This window comes from Microtus pennsylvanicus, chromosome 16, assembly GCF_037038515.1.
Source record: "Microtus pennsylvanicus isolate mMicPen1 chromosome 16, mMicPen1.hap1, whole genome shotgun sequence".
NCBI lineage: Eukaryota > Metazoa > Chordata > Mammalia > Rodentia > Cricetidae > Microtus > Microtus pennsylvanicus.
In genome coordinates this window covers 33,597,539-33,614,719 of record NC_134594.1, presented here as the reverse complement: position 1 = coordinate 33,614,719, position 17,181 = coordinate 33,597,539, and the positions used below count along the sequence as shown (strand labels likewise).

The 17,181-nt window shown below is 43.3% G+C and overlaps 1 protein-coding gene across 7 annotated transcripts in view; it reads left to right on the top strand.

Moving 5' to 3' along the window:
• Positions 1–17,181, top strand: part of Plch1 (phospholipase C eta 1) — a 182,826-nt gene that overhangs the window by 150,090 nt on the left and 15,555 nt on the right. For 5 of the 7 annotated variants that reach the window (XM_075950576.1, XM_075950582.1, XM_075950579.1 and 2 more), the window contains 3 exons: positions 7,153–7,314; positions 9,170–9,241; positions 12,217–12,311. In XM_075950576.1, the coding sequence (XP_075806691.1) occupies positions 7,153–7,314; positions 9,170–9,241; positions 12,217–12,311 (329 nt within the window). The remainder of the gene's footprint in view (positions 1–7,152; positions 7,315–9,169; positions 9,242–12,216; positions 12,312–17,181) is intronic. The other 2 variants (XM_075950581.1, XM_075950577.1) reach the window with 1 other exon arrangement.

Genomic DNA, 17,181 nt, shown 5'->3' with positions numbered 1-17,181 from the left:
TTTAAGTCTTATTTAATAAACCCAGCTTTTCTGATTCCCTTTCTTGTGCCTCTAGGTCCTTCAGATCTCTGGGTTACTAGCTGCATAGTCTACCATCTGTGGAGGACGCAGAAGCTGTGCATATTATCTGTGTGGGAAATGCTGTTTTGTGAAATGGGGAGGTGGTAGCTTCAACTACTGTTACTATGACAAATGTAGACATCTATTGCAGTGTGCAGTCAAAGCTGATCTAGTTCTTAGGCCCACTTGGTTGTATCAGTTTTTCTTTGATCCCATTGAGACTTTTTTGTGGTACTCGGGGTTGAATCTAGGTAAAGTCAAGTACTTTACCACTGAACTATGTCACCAGGCTTCTTTTGACTTTTTATTTTGGGACACAGCCTCACTTTGTTGCCAAGGCTGGCCTTGAACTTACTGATCCTTTTGAAATAGTTGGGATATCAGCTTACGTCACCATGCTTGACAAAATTCTATTTTCTATAGATGTCTATAAATTTATTTATTCTCTATAAATGTCTGTGGTTATGAAATTTCACTGTAGATACAGTTCTGTGAAAACAGAATAATAGTTGTACCAGGGTTCTCTGCTTATGCACATAATCTCCTGGCTGCTTTCTAGGCTCTGGTGTGGATCAATGTTTTAGAATGTGTCTCTACAAAGAGAGTCATGACCATTCATTTGACCTGAGTAGAGTTACAGAGCGCCCCACAGCACTCGGGAGGCAGAGGCAGGCAGATCTCTATGAGTTCGAGACCAGCCTGGTCTACAGAGCTAGTTCCAGGACAGGCTCCAAAGCCACAGAGAAACCCTGTCTCAAAAAACCAAAAAAAAAAAAAAAAAAAGGCTTTACAGAGACTTTCTTGACATACATTGGAGAAGAAACTGTGTTAACACGCACACATACACACACAAAAACACTTAATATTTTCAGTAGAAATATATAAAGTTTTTATGCAACCTTTATTTCTCTATTTTTAGCTTTTCTGAGAAGAGAGAATTTAGAATTTGAGAGTATTTTATTGTAACTAGTCAGTTTATACTCCACTGAGAAGCAGGGAGTTTAATTATCTTATCAACGTAGCAGATTTAAAGATGGTTGATCATATTTCTATAAAAAGTGTAGGTTGGAGCCGGGCGATGGTGGCGCACACCTTTAATCCCAGCACTCAGGAGGCAGAGGCAGGCGGATCTCTGTGAGTTCGAGACCAGCCTGGTCTACAGAGCTAGTTCCAGGACAGGCTCCAAAGCCACAGAGAAACCCTGTCTGAAAAAACCAAAAAAAAAAAAAAAGTGTAGGTTGGTTGTATGAACCAGTCATTACCCACAAAGCCATTTCTATAAAGGAAGTCCTTTATCTCAGCTGTAAGTTGAAAGTACATGGTTAGGTTTATCAGCCAAATCTTAATCAGTGTAATACCGAAAGCTTTTTATCCCAGTTCATGGACACCAGACCATAAAGTTTCATGAGCTTATTAAGATAGTTTATGCATTGTCACCCGCTTTTACTGGGCATTTCCTGTTGGAGCTGCGCCATCACTGTTGGTGTTAGATGACACTGGAGTGGATGAAACAGATTGAAGATTCCTGGGCTTTAAACATTAGTGAAAGAGAAAGGAGACAGATAAGAAACAAGGCAAACAAGTAAAATATTTGGTATGTTAGATATACGTGCTAAAGGAAAAAGTTGTGTGTGTGTGTTAAATTTTTAGAGGGGGTGTCTACATAAAACTTTCCTTAAAAATTACATTTAACTAAAGATCTGAAGAAAAAAAAGAATTAGCTAGTTTAATATATGGAGAGAAAGTTCTAGGCAGAATGAACCCCAAGGCCAAGAGTAGGGCAGGTATAGCGGCTCACCCAACCGAGCAGGATGCAGGCTTTCTCCTAGTCCACCGGCTGTTCAAATCCCATGATGTTTCTTGCTTATGCGATGAATGTCTTCTGCTATGCTTGGCTCGTCTAAGCTTCTGTTTTGTATTACTTTGTAGCCTCAGCCACAGGGAAAATCTGGCTCATGATATGTAAGCCACAGGGTAAAGCCAGTGTGCTCAGTGACCCAAGAATCACAGCTCAGCGACGTAAGGGACAATTTCCTCCCAGCCGCAGTACAGTAATCTAGCAGATTTGATTCCAGGCAGCCCGATCATTGTTATTCACAGTTATGGGACCCCCTGTGCCAGGGGGCGGCCCAGACTTCTCACTCCTGAATTTCAACTCCCTTGGTTATTTTTTTCTCCCTCTGTTGAGCTTTTGAGTTATTTTTCTTAAAACTCTCTCAGTCTGTGTTTAGCCAGTCTATTGGGCACAAACAGCAGCTCTGTCTTGCATGAAGCTCATCCCACAAACACCAAGCCTACCAGCACCAACTGAGCCCCCAGTACAGCCCATTGTACCCCATTATTCTGTACACTATTATCCATTCTGGCCCTCGCTGAACATTTCAATCATTTTCCCCTTCCCACAACTATCGTTGCAACTTCATCATCTTTCCTTCGAGACATTTTAAGAAGACTTGTGAGCGTCGTTAGTCTCAAACATAACAGCATTCATAGAACCGATGAGCTGCCTCTTGGGGCTCTGGGGTCTCGCTACTCCTCTGTCCACTCTGAGATGAAATGACACGTGCCAAGCAGCAAGTCATATCCTAGCAACAAGTTACAAGGACTAATGAGGTGGCATGGGAGATTTCAGTTCTTTCTACTCTGTGATACGATTCTTGGACAGAAGAACGTTCTATGAGAAGTAAAGAAAATGGCAGGAGAAGGCCCAAGTGAATGCAGACTCAGCTGAAAAGCAGCTGTCCTTCACCTCATGTCTTCAGGAAATGGGCTTGAAGCTATATAAGGCAATCAAAGGAGCAGCTAATATATTTTCTTCCTGTTGCCAAAGTCCAGTACTAAGCAGGGAAGAAAAGGCATTGAGGGATGTAGAGATGGCCCCGTATCTTGTTTTCTGGTTTTGTTTTCAAAGAGAAGGCCCCCGACTTCAGCTGCATAGTGGTATGGCAAGGAGCTTTCAGGGGTGCTAACACCTTTGCCCCAGCCCAGAGATTGTGATACTGGTTCCTGTGTAGCCTGGGAGTCTTGCCCACTGCTCTGGTGACCCCAGTGTCTAGTGTCTCCAGTTCCTTCCTAGACTGGTGTGGGGCAGCCTTCTTTCTGAATGTTGCTATAGGGAAAATGTGCTGGGGGGGGGGGGGATGAGAATGCGTTTGTGATTTATTTATTAATTGATTGATGGATGGATGACAGAGCTTCCTAGATGGCACTCCTTCTCTCAGAAAACCGAATCAGGGAGAAACCGCTGCTGACCATGTTAAATGACGATTCTCCTCTTCCCACAGCAGCCCACTCCCTCCAGCCCAGGGAACAGAAGGACTAGAGACACAGGACTCTCAGCTCCGGTCTCTAGCGGAGTTGCACGTGGCAGATAGGTCTTGAGGTCAGCCGCCTGGCTGAATTGTCTTTCAGCCAGTGCTGTTGGAGTCTGGGACTGAATGCTAACACAGGAATGAAACCTCAGCTGCGGTCTCCTTTGTTCTTTGTGGCTGCAAATCTTGTCGCGATGAAAATCAGAGAAAGGGAAGGAAGAGATCACCAGGCAGGGCTCTCATTCCTTTGGCAAATCCCCACTTTTAGAGGATGTGAAGGGAATACTAAGTTCTGTGTCAGGCACTTGTTTTTCCACCAGCCCTGGCCGTCCTGGACTTCGTAGCGTTAGCCCTGCTCTTCTGATGTGCCCACAGTTCAGCTCTTCATCGTGTTCTGCTTCTGCGAGGCCCGGAGCAAGGAAAAGAAGTGGTGTAGGGAGCCCTCTGTGCTTGGCTCTGGCCTTCTAGGTGTTCTAGCAAGCTTTCTCTTTCCATCTCCACAGGTCCTCCCCTCCACGCCCAGGAGCACTTGATCAAATACGCTAGTAGTAAGAGAGGGCTCCACTCATGGCCTTAAGTGAAACACCCTCAAGTTTCCTGCAGAGAGATTTCAGACAATTTTCCACGTTTTACAATAGGAATGGCGGTTGTTTAGAATGCGAGCCAACTCGGCATCAGCTAGACGCCAAAAATTCATCTCTTTCTGCCTGCCAGGGTGTGAAAGAATGGCTGTTGCGTTGTTGGAGAAGTGCCCCGGCTTGTCTCGGTGTCAGATCCCTAGGGCCGTTCTCGGATGAGCTTCGGAGTCTTTCCTCGGTCTGTGTCATTACGAGTGGTTCTTGACAAGGTCCTCGTGCGTCCCTTAGAGGGTGTCGAGTGGTTCAGATAACGTGCTGCTGGAGGCCACTGCTTTGTAAGGTGGCCTGGCACAGAGACGCGCTTGTGCTTGCCAGACAGGCGCACCGTGTTGTTTTGAGCTTTGACTTAATACATTTGACAGGTACCGTGTTTTCAGCCTGTGCGTTTGTTGCGGTATTGCACTGAAAAAGGACATCAGCTCGATTTTTCTCCACAACATGTGCTCATACTGTGTGTCTGGCACAGTTTCATATCCCCCAATACATTAAGCTTTATGATTATATTGTCATTATATATGGTGATCTCTGATTTTTGATGTTGATATTCTCATTGGTTTTTAGAGGGGGGGGCTTCCATAAACTCACCTAATCTGTTAATATGTGTGTTCTGATCTGTTCACTAACTTGCCATTCATTCCTCAGATCTTTTTTTTTTCTTTTTTTACGCTTGGGCTTTGCCAGTCCCTGATACAGAACAGTATTGAAAGTAGGTTAATCAATGGCCTTACAGTAGCCCCCAGCTGCTCAGGCAAAAGGGAGAGTTGCGAGCCTCTCTCTTTAAATCAAAGCTGGAGAGGATGAATCTCAGGGACAAAGGGGCAGACACTGACCAGCCGAAGGCATGCTAAACAATTGGCCCAATTGTCAATACAAAGGAAAAGGTGAAGGAGATTAAAGGTGCTACTCCAGTAAACACACAAATGGGAAAAAGTGAAGCCACCTACAGCTGATAGCATACAAGGCTTTAGTGGTCTGGATAAAAGATAAACTAACCACAACATTCCTGGATGCTGAAGCCCAAATAAGGGCGAAGTCCTAACTCTCTTCTGTTAAGGATCTTGAGAGGAGAATGTCCTGGGCTTCTGGCGGGCTTGAATTCAGTGCTAAGTGTTCTCAGAAGAGGAGGAGGCCAACAGATGGTACACATAGGCAAAGACGATGTGAATCCACAGGTAGAGAGAGCTGTGCTCTCACAAGCCAGGGAATGCAGGGAGCTGCTGTAAGTGAGGAGAGGCCAGGACCCAGAGCTCCAAAGGGACTGTGACCCTACTTTGCTCCAAACTTTTGCCCCCCAGACTAATGAGAAAATGAATTTGTTTCAAGCTGCTAAATTGGAGTCATTTCCTACAGCTGTCGCAGGAAATCGATGGTCTTTTCTTTTAAGATATATTGCTTCATGCTTCTTCAGTCCAAGAAGCTGAATTCCCAAGGCAGGTGGCCTGCCCTTCTCTGTGCCCCGGTGGTACCCCATAGGCCTGACTCATACTGACTTGTTTGAATAGTTCCCCATGGCACCAAGGACTGTGACAGTGGGTTGATCCTTATTAGTATGTGTCACCTAGCATATGGCAGAGATTCGGTACAAGTCTGTTTTTAATCAAAATAAGTTTCCTCCCTAAACTCTCTGTGATCTATGCCCCCAGCATCCTTGCCTGTGTACTAATTAATTCCATGGTAACCGCTGTGCCTGGATTTTCATCTGCAGACTCCTGGCCCCCTTTGGTGGATGCTTGCGGACTGCTGTTATTCCTAAAGTACTATTTATGCAGAATTCTGACGGCCCCATCTTCTGGCTTTCAAATCCCTTCAGTCCCCAAAGTCCTTGCCTTTCCTCTGAACTCCTCCTGCTCTAGGCCATGACTGATCCATTTAAATCCTTTGTTTAGACTGGGTACCGCAGGGAAGCCCTTCCCTTCCTCACTGTCGAACACTTAGCTCTCTGGTCGGACCTTGTCTCTGGCATCATCTCTGCTACCCAGGAGGAATGGCGTGTTCTTCCTAGCATCCCTGTGACTGGCGGGCTGTGCTTGTTCACTTCTGAACTCCAGTGCAAGCTCTTTGTGTCTCCTTCAGAGCCTGATTGTATCATGGGTGGAATGCATTGTTAATTGGACATTTTAAACACATTAATGTAGGTTTTATAAGTACAGGGAAATGTAGCAATCCATCCTGGCAAAGGTGTTTTTTTTTTTAATTTTCTATGTTTATTTTGCCTTGCTCTTATAGGATTTTGTGAAATACATTCAGAAGTAGAGGGCTATCTATTCCGCAGGGGTCAGATAGATGGGCCTCCTAGTAATATTCCCACAATAGTGTGGGAATTGTTCTTGTGGAATGGTACGACTCCCTGCATGCCTGGGGCAGGTTGGTCTTTGGCAACCCGCTGAATAATCTGTGGAGCAGATCTGGACAAAGGGAGAGGCCAAGGCAGTTAAACAGCAGAGGGCAGTGCACACAGCCTGGGGCCACTGGTCTGTGAGAGGACACGGGGGCTGTGTGAGATTCCATGTGAGGTATTGGCATTGCTTTGTTTCCCCGAAAGTCTTGAAATTGGTTGTGATTTTTAAAATAATCAAGTCAATATTGTGGACCCACTAATGATGTCAAGGCGTTGGAGATCAGAAAGAAATTTTGTCTCAGAATTGTCAGCAACCTTGGAAACTCCCTTAGCATTTTTTTGCCTCTGAGTGAAGGAAGTCCATTTTAAAAATAGTACTTTTGCTCAATTGTAACTATGTAGGTTTAGACAGCTTCATCCCCTGAAGGTTCCCCTGGCTTGCCCTCTAGGGAAAGCGTGGAGCATCAAGAGGGAATGGTTTAAAATCTTTCCTCACTTACTGGCTACCTCTGTAAACCTCCAACAATTTGCTTAACTTCTCAAGGCCTCAGAATCCACATCATTGAAACGAAGTAGAATAAGACTTTGTGTGAACAGAGCCGAACACACGTGTAGCCAGTGAAGGGCAGCTGACCAAGACGGGGGTTTTTGGTGAGGGGGTTCAAAATTGTTCAACGAGTAGCTTACTATCTTACAGGTGACCGAGAGATCATGAGATTATAAACTCAGTGTTGTCTTGGGCAGAAGGCATCTTCTACAGGAGTCTGTTTCTTGGGGGATTGTTTATATTATTTTTTTTTTTCAGAGTAATGGGACCACTGAGCACCAGGTAGAATCTTTCATACGGAAAAAACTGGAATCATTGTTGAGGGAGTCTCAAATTCGAGACAAAGAAGATCCTGACAGTTTCACAGTGAGGGCTCTACTCAAGGCCACACATGAAGGCTTAAACACCCACCTGAAGCAGGTAAACAATCTCCTCTTGAACGCTCCTCTCGCCAAGGGAAAAAAACGGACCCTTCTCTTCGGTTTCTAAGTACCTTTCCTTTGTGAAATACTCCTCAAATGTCTCTGTCTATCGTAAAGTTTGAGCAACAAAGTCCTTGGGCAGAGTAAGTGAGGATGTGCGCAACACACTTAGCATTGTCCTGGGCACAGAAAGTACCAACTCGGGTCAATGACTTTGATCTCAGATTGCCCGAGACAGCTCTGCTGTGTGCTGTCGACCTGGTGTCCTAAATATGCCCAGTTTCTCTCTTAAATCATCTTAGTTGGGACAATAAGTGGCAGGGTCCTCCTACCAATTAATGGTCTCTTAGAAGTACCAAAGAACTCACAGGTTAACTGGCTCGTTATTCTCCTGTTTACCGGATGAGAAAATGGAGTTGAAGAGAAGGGCCATGGCTTTGGCGATAGTACTGTTTCTCCTAGCTTGGCTAAAGTAGTTTCAATTCTATGACCAATATCCAGTGTAGCTACCTTCCTAATCCATACGCTTTGAACAGTTAGTGGTCAGGATTACTAGGTCTTCATAGTCAATGTACACACATAAAGTAGTCAAGGGTGAGTCAACATCCCCCCATAAGCCCCTGGTTCTTACCCCTCACCAACTTTTGGATGGGTTTTTATACCAGTCATCTCCCGGGTTCTTCCTTGCCACCTCTCCCATGAATTACTTTTGATACTATCTGTCTACAGCTTTAGCAGACACTTCTTGCAGCTTCTTTATTTTAAGGGGCTTGCTTACTTAGCTGTGTTCTATTGGTGAGTTTCTCTCTGTTTAGCTGGAGTCCTTGGTGGGTGGGGTCTGCAGGTCTCCCCACAATAAATTTCAGGGACAACAACCCTTTCAACAGGGGACATTTCTGCCCCCACTCCACATGTGGGCTAACACAGGAGGAGACTTGCTCACCATCTCTACCTGGAAAACGAACCCACGTGAGGAGTTTTCAGAGGCTCAAATTCCACTCCCTGGTGCTTGCCACTAGGGCAATGCTTTCAACACACAGATATGCATCACAGTGATTTCCTTAAATGAATGAAAGTGCTATGACTGGCTTTTATTTATAATACTTTAAAATCCCAAACAACAGTGTTTATTGTGAGCATTTTCTGTACTTAACAGCTTGGGCTACACAGCAAGATGCTACCTCAAAAACAAAACGAAGAATGATTAATGATGATAATTTTTCTGACACAGTTTTGACACATGTTATATATGAGACTATGGCTATCACACCTGGAATCTACTTCCATCATGCTATTTTGTTTCATGTTTTGTATGTTTAAGATCTTCAGAGATCAGCCCCCACTGGCTTCACACCTGCCCACTATGCAAGTGAACCATGGCTCGCTTAATCACTCTTTAGACTGAACAGTTGGTTTATTTTTCTTGTCGCTGTAACTAATGTCCCTAAATTATTCTACTTATGGACATGAAATTCCAGAGAGAGCATCTCTTACAATAGTAGAAAAGGTCTCACCGAAACCCTCAGATAGTGTTAAGTGGCTATTTTCCAAAATTAAAATGCCTCTTAACCAGAAATGATCATCTCCACTTGGGACATTCAGAGCACCACGTCCTGGGCTTAGGCACACAGTGAATAGGGATGGAAGCCATGGGCTGATGCTGTATTCTGGCATCCCTAACGGTGTACCCTTTCTTTGCATCAGACAGACACAGTCACATTTTAGGTGTCAGAGGTGTGAAGTAGGAAGAAATGAGCCAGGGAAAGAGAAGAGAGGGTCCCTAGGGCACCTGCCAGAGCTAAAGAGGACAAAAAGAAAGAAAAATCACTACACTATGCTTTTTATTTACGCAGAACCTGGACGTGAAGGAAAGTGGAAAGAAGTCCCATGGGCGATCGCTGATGAGCAACTTCGGGAAACACAAGGTACGTGCATAGTGATGGTCGTGAATGTGTGGTATTCAGTTAATTTAAAGATTCTATAAGTACCAGGGTAACATTGTATTGTAATAACCTTGGGATGGCTGAAGGTTTTGTCGAAAGGACTTCTGAAGGAGAGAAGTTTGAAATTTAAACAACCTTGAAATTTAGAACCACTATTAATCAAAAGGATCAAAAATCAAGTTGCATTTTAGAGGTTTTTTTTTTAAATGCACATATCCAACAAAGGAATCATATTCTATATACTTGAATCATTTCTACAGGTAAGAAGACAGGCAGTTCTAATTTCCAAAAAAACAAAACCAACCAAAAGTTTAAATGCACCCATTGCAAAAGCAGACAGCATGGGAAAGAGGCACTTGGCAAGGAAGTGAGGCTCTCCTTTGGAGTTATCTGGAAGTGAAAATTGCATCAAAAGAGCACAGAGACCAAGCGTTTCAGTGCTGAGCAACATGTACTCCCTCCGCTGAGGTACAGAAACCACTGCGCACACAGTGGGACCATCTCACCTTTTAGCAGCTCTGCTGTTGGGCTTATGACCAGGACAGAAACATCGCTTTAACAGTGGCATTTGCAATGGGACAAGTGGTGAACAGCCCAAGTGCTCCTTAACTATAGAACCAACTAAAATGTGGCAAATTCACATCTGGCCTGTTGAACAGCCACAGAAAGAACACAGTTATACCTATGTGCCATGATATGATCTTTCAAGCATGATCTGAGCTAAAGAAGTAAAATTTGGAGTGCATGAAGTGAGAGTATCTTTATGTATTTAAATTTAAAACCCTGTAAAAATGCTATAGGCTAGAAATGTGGGTAGGTATTAAGGGTCATTGTTACCTTTGAGGGGAAAGTAAGGACCGTGGGAGGATGTGGAGGATTCTAGGAAGCAGGCAGGATTCGACTTCCTCATTGGAGTACTTTCAGTTTGTGGAAACCATCATCTGGTACACATAAAACTGCATACTTGTGTAGATGTATGTGCTACCTCAATAAAGAGGTGAAAATTTTATATAAGATATCAGTCACTGGGCCAGTGAGACGGCTCAGCAGATCCAGTGTGTGGGTCTCAAGCCTGGTGACCTGGATTTCTCATGACCTACCTGGTGGAAAAAGTTCAAGTTGCTCTGACATCCACTTGTGTACCGTGGCATAAGTGTGTGAGTGTGCATCCACACACACACATGCACACATGAACTAAATGAAATTTTAAAAATTAATAAAGGAGATTGGTTATTAGGTGATGAGCGTAACACTATCTGAGGGTTTCGGCGAGACCTTTTCTACTACTGTAAGGGACGCTCTGTCTGGAATTTCATGTCCATGAGTAGGATAATTTAGGGGCAGTAGTTACAGCGACAAGAAAAATAAACCAACTGTTCAGTCTAAACAGTGATTAAGCGAGCCTTGATACACTTGCATAGTGGGCAGGTGTGAAGCCACTGGGGGCTAATCTCTGAAGATCTTAAACATACAAAACATGGAACAAAACAGTATGATGAAAATAGAGTCTAGGTGTGATAGCCATAATCTCATGTATATCATGTATCAAAACTGTGTCAGAAAAATTATCATCATTAATCATTCTTCGTTTTGTTTTGTTTTTGAGGTAGCATCTTGCTTTGTAGCCCAGGCTGGCCTTACACGCCCACTGAACCTTCTGCCTCCACCTCTCAAGAGCTTGGATTACAGATGTGCATCAAAACACTGCCTTTAGTTATTGACTTCTTTTTATATCTTATAATAAAAACGTATCTTATGAGGAAAATATTTCAGAAGAATTTCAAAGAGTGAGCATTTTCACACATCTGGTGGTAACAGTAGGCTGTCCGTGAGGTTGTTTATCAATTATTTTAGTAAGTACCAGTAATAATTTACATACAAAGTTAAAGTCAGTGGATTACAAAAATGGCTTTGTATGTCTCTCATTTAATCATTGAGATAATAATAATAACCCTGTAGAATGGTAGTGCTTACACAATATGTTTAAGGTATGCCAGGAAACCTGATGGGACTTGCAACTTTACCTGCTTGGTGAAAAGCTAACCTAGAATGGAAGTTTGAACAGTAGGGTTTCCGTGTCTGAAGTTCTCGGGATGAAAGCAATTCTTGAGAAGGTTCAAAGTTGCTCATCACCATCGGTGCAGTGGGCATCTTGTAGCTGGTCTTCAGTTTGGGGCAATGAGAAGATCTGGAAGTTGATGTGATCTTGTGATGACTTGGGGATAGTGTTCATTTCCAGGGTCACGTTCCTCTGATGTCCAAAGTATACCGTCTAGACGACTAACCTTGGTAGGAGCTGTATGTTTGGTCTCAAATTTTTCTGCAATGACTGGGGGCTCCATCATTTGTTATGTTGGGTTTTGTGCAGCCTAAATAATGAGCAGTCTCCAGTGTGAGAATGAACTCCCTCCCCCCAAGAAAAAAAATCTGTCCAGAAGATGCTAGATTAATTCTGGAGACTTTAAGCTCATGTGCTATGAATAGCAATTTTTATTTTACTTATAGAATGTAAAATGGGCTATACACTCAAAAGAGCAGTTTGATTTACATAATAACTATTTGAGGATGTGTTGATGGAAGGTAGAATGGCAGTCATCTGTTTTTTTTTTTTTTTTTGTCATCTGTTTTTTTAAAACCAAATTTGTCTTTTATCGCTTATCAATAGTAAGAATATAAAAGGACATTTTCCCTTATAATTATTTAAATAGATACTTTAATTTTGGACTTTCTCTTCAAAGTACACAAATAATATAATTTTTCTAAGATGTCAGTTTTCTGTGGCTTATTTTGCATTACTAGTGAATATAATGCTATTGACTGTTCTCTCTATGCATGGCCGCGCATGCACAGACACCTGTGCGTGTGTGTGCGCGTGTGTATGAAAATCTAGTCCGGTCTCTGTGTTTTGTGAATGTACCTAATGTGGTGAGTTAATAAATTTACTCTGACTCTTCCAGCAGAAAACTACAAAGTCACGTTCTAAATCCTATAGTACCGACGACGAGGAAGACATATTTCAGAATCCTGGCAAGGAGGGAGGCCAGCTGTACAGGTAAGAAAGCATCTCCTTGCCTGTTGCTCTGACTCCCACGGCCTCTCCACCCTGTGGCCCTAGCTGTTTTAGTTGTGCGTGTCTGGAGACTGGGAGGGGTCACAAGGGAAGGTCCTGGAGTGAGATGTGAAGACCAAGGTAGAGATACTGTGTGGAGGGAATGCGGCGTCAGTGAGGTGCTGAACACAGGCTGGTGGCAGGAGTTGCCAGGGGAAAGGTGTCTTCAGAGAAGGGGAGGGCTGTGCACATGTCAGACTGCAGAGGGCTGGAAGGACAGGATAAGCACACAGCTGGAGCAGACAACAGGTTTTACTTGTCCACCAGCCCTCGTAAATACTGAGCAAGGTGACCTTTCCATCTTGTAGGGTCACGAAAGGAGTACAGGAATTAAATTGCACAGTAGATCCCAACCCCATTAAAGAAATGCTCAAAACTATTAGCTCCTATTTTATTATTATTTTGTTTTGTTTTGTTTTTTTCGAGACAGGGTTTCTCTGTGGTTTTGGAGCTTGTCCTGGAACTAGCTCTTGTAGACCAGGCTGGTCTCGAACTCACAGAGATCCGCCTGCCTCTACCTCCCAAGTGCTGGGATTAAAGGTGTGTGCCACCACCGCAGGGCTCTATTTTATTATTTTTAACAACTTTACACATATACAATGTATCATGGTTGTATCTACCCATTATTACCCTTTCTTGTTCTTTTCCTGATCCTGCTCACTTACTTCTTCCCAGCATGGCCTCCTCCTCCTCCCTTCATATCTTTGTTTTGGACCCACTGAGATGAATTAGGGTTAAGGTTGTAGGAAGCTGCTTGTTTGTTCCTGGCCACCTAGACTCCTGAAATAATCACACAGAAATCTATATTAATTATAATACTTGAATTTTACCTTTATTTCTTTATTAATTAAACCTGTTCCTTAACAATTCCATTCACGTATATAATGAATTCTGTGCTCTCGCTCCCTACCCTCCCTCTCTTATCTTCCTTCCACCCCCATCTGCTCTCCCTTCTCCCTATAAATCTCTTCCCCACATTGGTATCCTTTTGTTTTGTGATCTGCTGAGTTTAAACAGGCCTATCTGGATGATCAAGGGTTTAGAAGTAGCCATCGGAACCCGGTGGGCTCACTAACGGGTACAGACCAAAGACAATGACTCCTCCCCTAGAATCTATTAGTAGCCATAGTTCAACAGGGAGTGGTAAGACCCCACAAGCCCCTCCCTCATCCATGATTGACTGTTGACCAGGCCAGTCTTGTGCAGTCTCAGTGCAGATACTGTCTGCTGCTGCTGCTGCTGCTGCTGCTGCTGCTGATGATGATGATGATGATGATGATGATGATGGTGATGATGATGGTGGTGATGGTGATGATGGCGATAAGGGCTATGTCAGAGTCAGAAGGTGACATCTCAGTCTTCTCCCTATCTTCTTGCTCTTACATTCTAGTTGCTCCTTTCTCTGCAGTGTTCGCTGAACCTTAGACTGGGAGGTCAAAATGTCTTATTTAGGACTGAGCGCCGAACCATCACTTACTCTCAACTCTTCGAGCAGCCATGAGTCTCTGTATTCTTCATTATTCACTGCAAAGAGAGGCTTCTCAGGTTAAAGCTGAGAATAGTATCTGTCTATGTATAAAAGTAGATAATTAGAAGGCAGTTTTGAGCTATGTCAATTTATCTAAAAAACAGTAGTACGCTCTTTCCTAGGGTCTATGACTTCACCAGCCGCCTGGGTTGGGCTGGTTTTACAGTACCATGCATGGATTCTCTCCTGTTGAGAGGGTCCCAACTTCAACCAAACAGCAGTTGGTTACCCCCATAGTGGGCTCACCTAGCTAGGCAGGTTGGTATTATAGTTCTTAGTGCTCACTACCCTAAGTCTGTTGATACCTCTTCTCCCCCAGCAGCCTGTATAGCGCCCCTTGAAGCACTAAGAGAGCTACCTGACTGGGAGGAAACTGCCCACTCCACTCCAGATTTATTTATGTTTCTTGCAACCAATGTGTATGGTGTCCTCAGCAACGGTGTCTTATCCTCTAGTCCTGGCAGACAACCAAGAGAAGTGCCAAGAACCTATATTGTATGGGAAGTTTCTGGGGCCTTCCTTGGCCAACAGTTCACATGAAGGCATCCTGCACCCAGGACTGTCATTTTTGTCTTTTTACTCATGACTTCTAGCTATGACATTATCTACCATTTAGGCCATGTCCCTACTAACTCCTTTTTAAAATAGAATTATTTAGTTAGCTTATAAAATAGGTTTCTTTAAAAAGATTTTAAAATTATTCTCTGTGTGCATGCGTGCACACACATGCATGCACACACAGGTCACAACTTGTATGTGGAGGTCAGAGAACAGCTTGTGCAAGTTACTTTTTTCCCTCCACGATGTGAGTCCTGACATTCCAACTCAGGTTTTCAGACATGGTAGCAAATGCCTTTACCCACTGAGCCTGGCGCCTAAAGCAGTGGGTTTCTCTGTTACCAACCGTCTCCCTCCTCTCGATGCCCGATTCCATCCTTCTTTAAACATTTCTATTCCTAGTGTTCCCCTCTCTCCCTTTGCCAAATATACAGTGGACAGAGGTTTAACACTTAGAATAGACACTGAAAATATCTAAATGTTACATAACCTAATTTAAAAACTGAGCAGAGTTCTCAAAGAAAAAAAATAGAGATGACTAATAAACACTGGTGTTTGATATCACTAGCCATCAGGGCGATGCAGATGAAAACACTTTCATATTTTGAGACCCATCTCACCCCAGTCAGAATGGCTATTATCAAGGAAACAAATGATGGCAAGGAGGAGAGCTAAGGGGGAGCTTTAGTCACGGTTGGTGGGAATTTAAAGTGGTACAGCCATAGTGGAGATCAGTATGGGATTTCTCAGAAAACTAGAGGTAGAGCTTCCGTATTACTTGGTCACATTTCTCCTGGGCGTATACCCGAAGGACTCCATGTAGCCTATCATAGAGACACCTACACACCCATGTTCGTTGCTGCTCTATTCACAATAGCTAGGACTTTGAATCAGCTCACATGTCTGCCAGCCTTTGAATGGTTAATGAAAATGTGGTACTCAGACACAATTCAACACTACACAGATGTGAAATTAGGAAATGTATAAGAAAACAGATGTAGCTGGGAAATATTACAGTGGATGAGATAGCCTAGACCCAGAAAGACAACACTATGTGTTCTCTCTCATAGTCAGAACCTCGCTTTAATGTTTTACATTTCTGTATTTTAAATTGTGCTGAATACCTGTAGAGACCAAGAAGCAAAAAAAAAAAAAAAAAAAAAAAAAGGAGTGCAGAGATTGGGGATGGGGAGACCAAAAAAGGAGGGCTAGCATAAAAGCATGATCTGAAAATCGAGGAGGGCACTAGGTGTGGAAAGTTCCCTGTGCCCCCATTTTAAAGCTGTTGCCCATGTAGTATCTATGATGACTGTTTTCAGAACCCGATTGTGAATCAGGACTTCCTGAGTCACAAAGGAACACAAACCATATCGTGGGTAGGTACATAGGTGTGGGTGGGGACACACACACACACGCACACACGCATGCACACACACATGCACAACTTTGTCTCTTAACTAAACACAGAAATGAAGGCCATAGAGGCCTTATAGGAATCTTCCATTAGTGCTCAGGTAGACTTCCTATTCAAGCCCTAATGGAATGCATATACATCAAACACTCGTTAGTGAGGGTGGAAGAGAAAAGTGCAGTAAAATTGAATATTAGTTACACTAAAAGATACAAGAGAGATGGGAACACCTTTCAGAAGACCTTTACTAACTATTTCTAAATCAAAGTGTCTGGTGCATAGCAAGGGAAGCGACAGTTTTTAAAAAGACACATTAGTCTTCATTCATGCAAACGAGATGCCATTACAGGTATTACATGCTGTAATAAGGTTACATGCTGCTCTTGAGTCAGTTAGAGATTTGCCCCTAACACCTCCGAGAGCCTGAGCACTGGGACTTGGGTCACCTAGGGACTTCACTAAACCACTTCACTATTGGTATAAAAATATAAAGAGCTAACTTTATGTATAATGTCTTCGTGCCACGGACTGTCTCCAGAGTTTTACTTGTGAATTTTAAGCATGCTCTCACACTGATTTGTTCAGTTTTTATCTTTAATATCTAATTTTCAAACCTTTTCATCATCCCAAGAAAACATCTCTACCCCTCAGCAGTCTCTCTGCCCTCCTCTCCTTTTTGTCTCTGGGTAGACTTTTTACTTGACAACACTTGACCTTTTAAAAATACCTGGCTTCTTTCATTCAATTATGTATTTTCAGGATTCACTCACATTGTGGCATTTGGATGCGCTATTCGATTTTATGGTTTAACTACCCGCCGTATGAATATCCTACATTTTATGTATTCTTTCAGTCCTTGGAGAATGTTTTGGTAGCTTTCTCTTCAATGGCTGTTAAAAAGTATTGCCATGCATATGCCCGGGCGGGGTTTTACATCAATGTAGAAATGCAAGGTTAACAACGTTGCCTTGCACTTGACCAACTGCCAAGCCATTTCCCATGGGAACGGCACCGTTTATATTCCCAGGTTGTGTGTGAGTTTCCCTTTATCGCCACTCACCCACCTTCTCAGTGATAGCTGTCCTAGCAGAAGAGACGTGGTGCCTTCCTGTGCATTTGTGCTTTGCTGTTGACCGATAAGGCTGAGCATGATCTTGTGTGCTTACTGGCCATTTGAGTGGTGGTGATGAGCGTTGAATGTCTGATGTTAAATTTTCTCTAGAGGAGAAGTGTGTGTGTGTGTGTGTGTGCGTGTGTGTGTGTGTCAGCAATGGGTGGCATGTGGAGATTTCATGGCGGTAAAGAGGAGTGGTTGA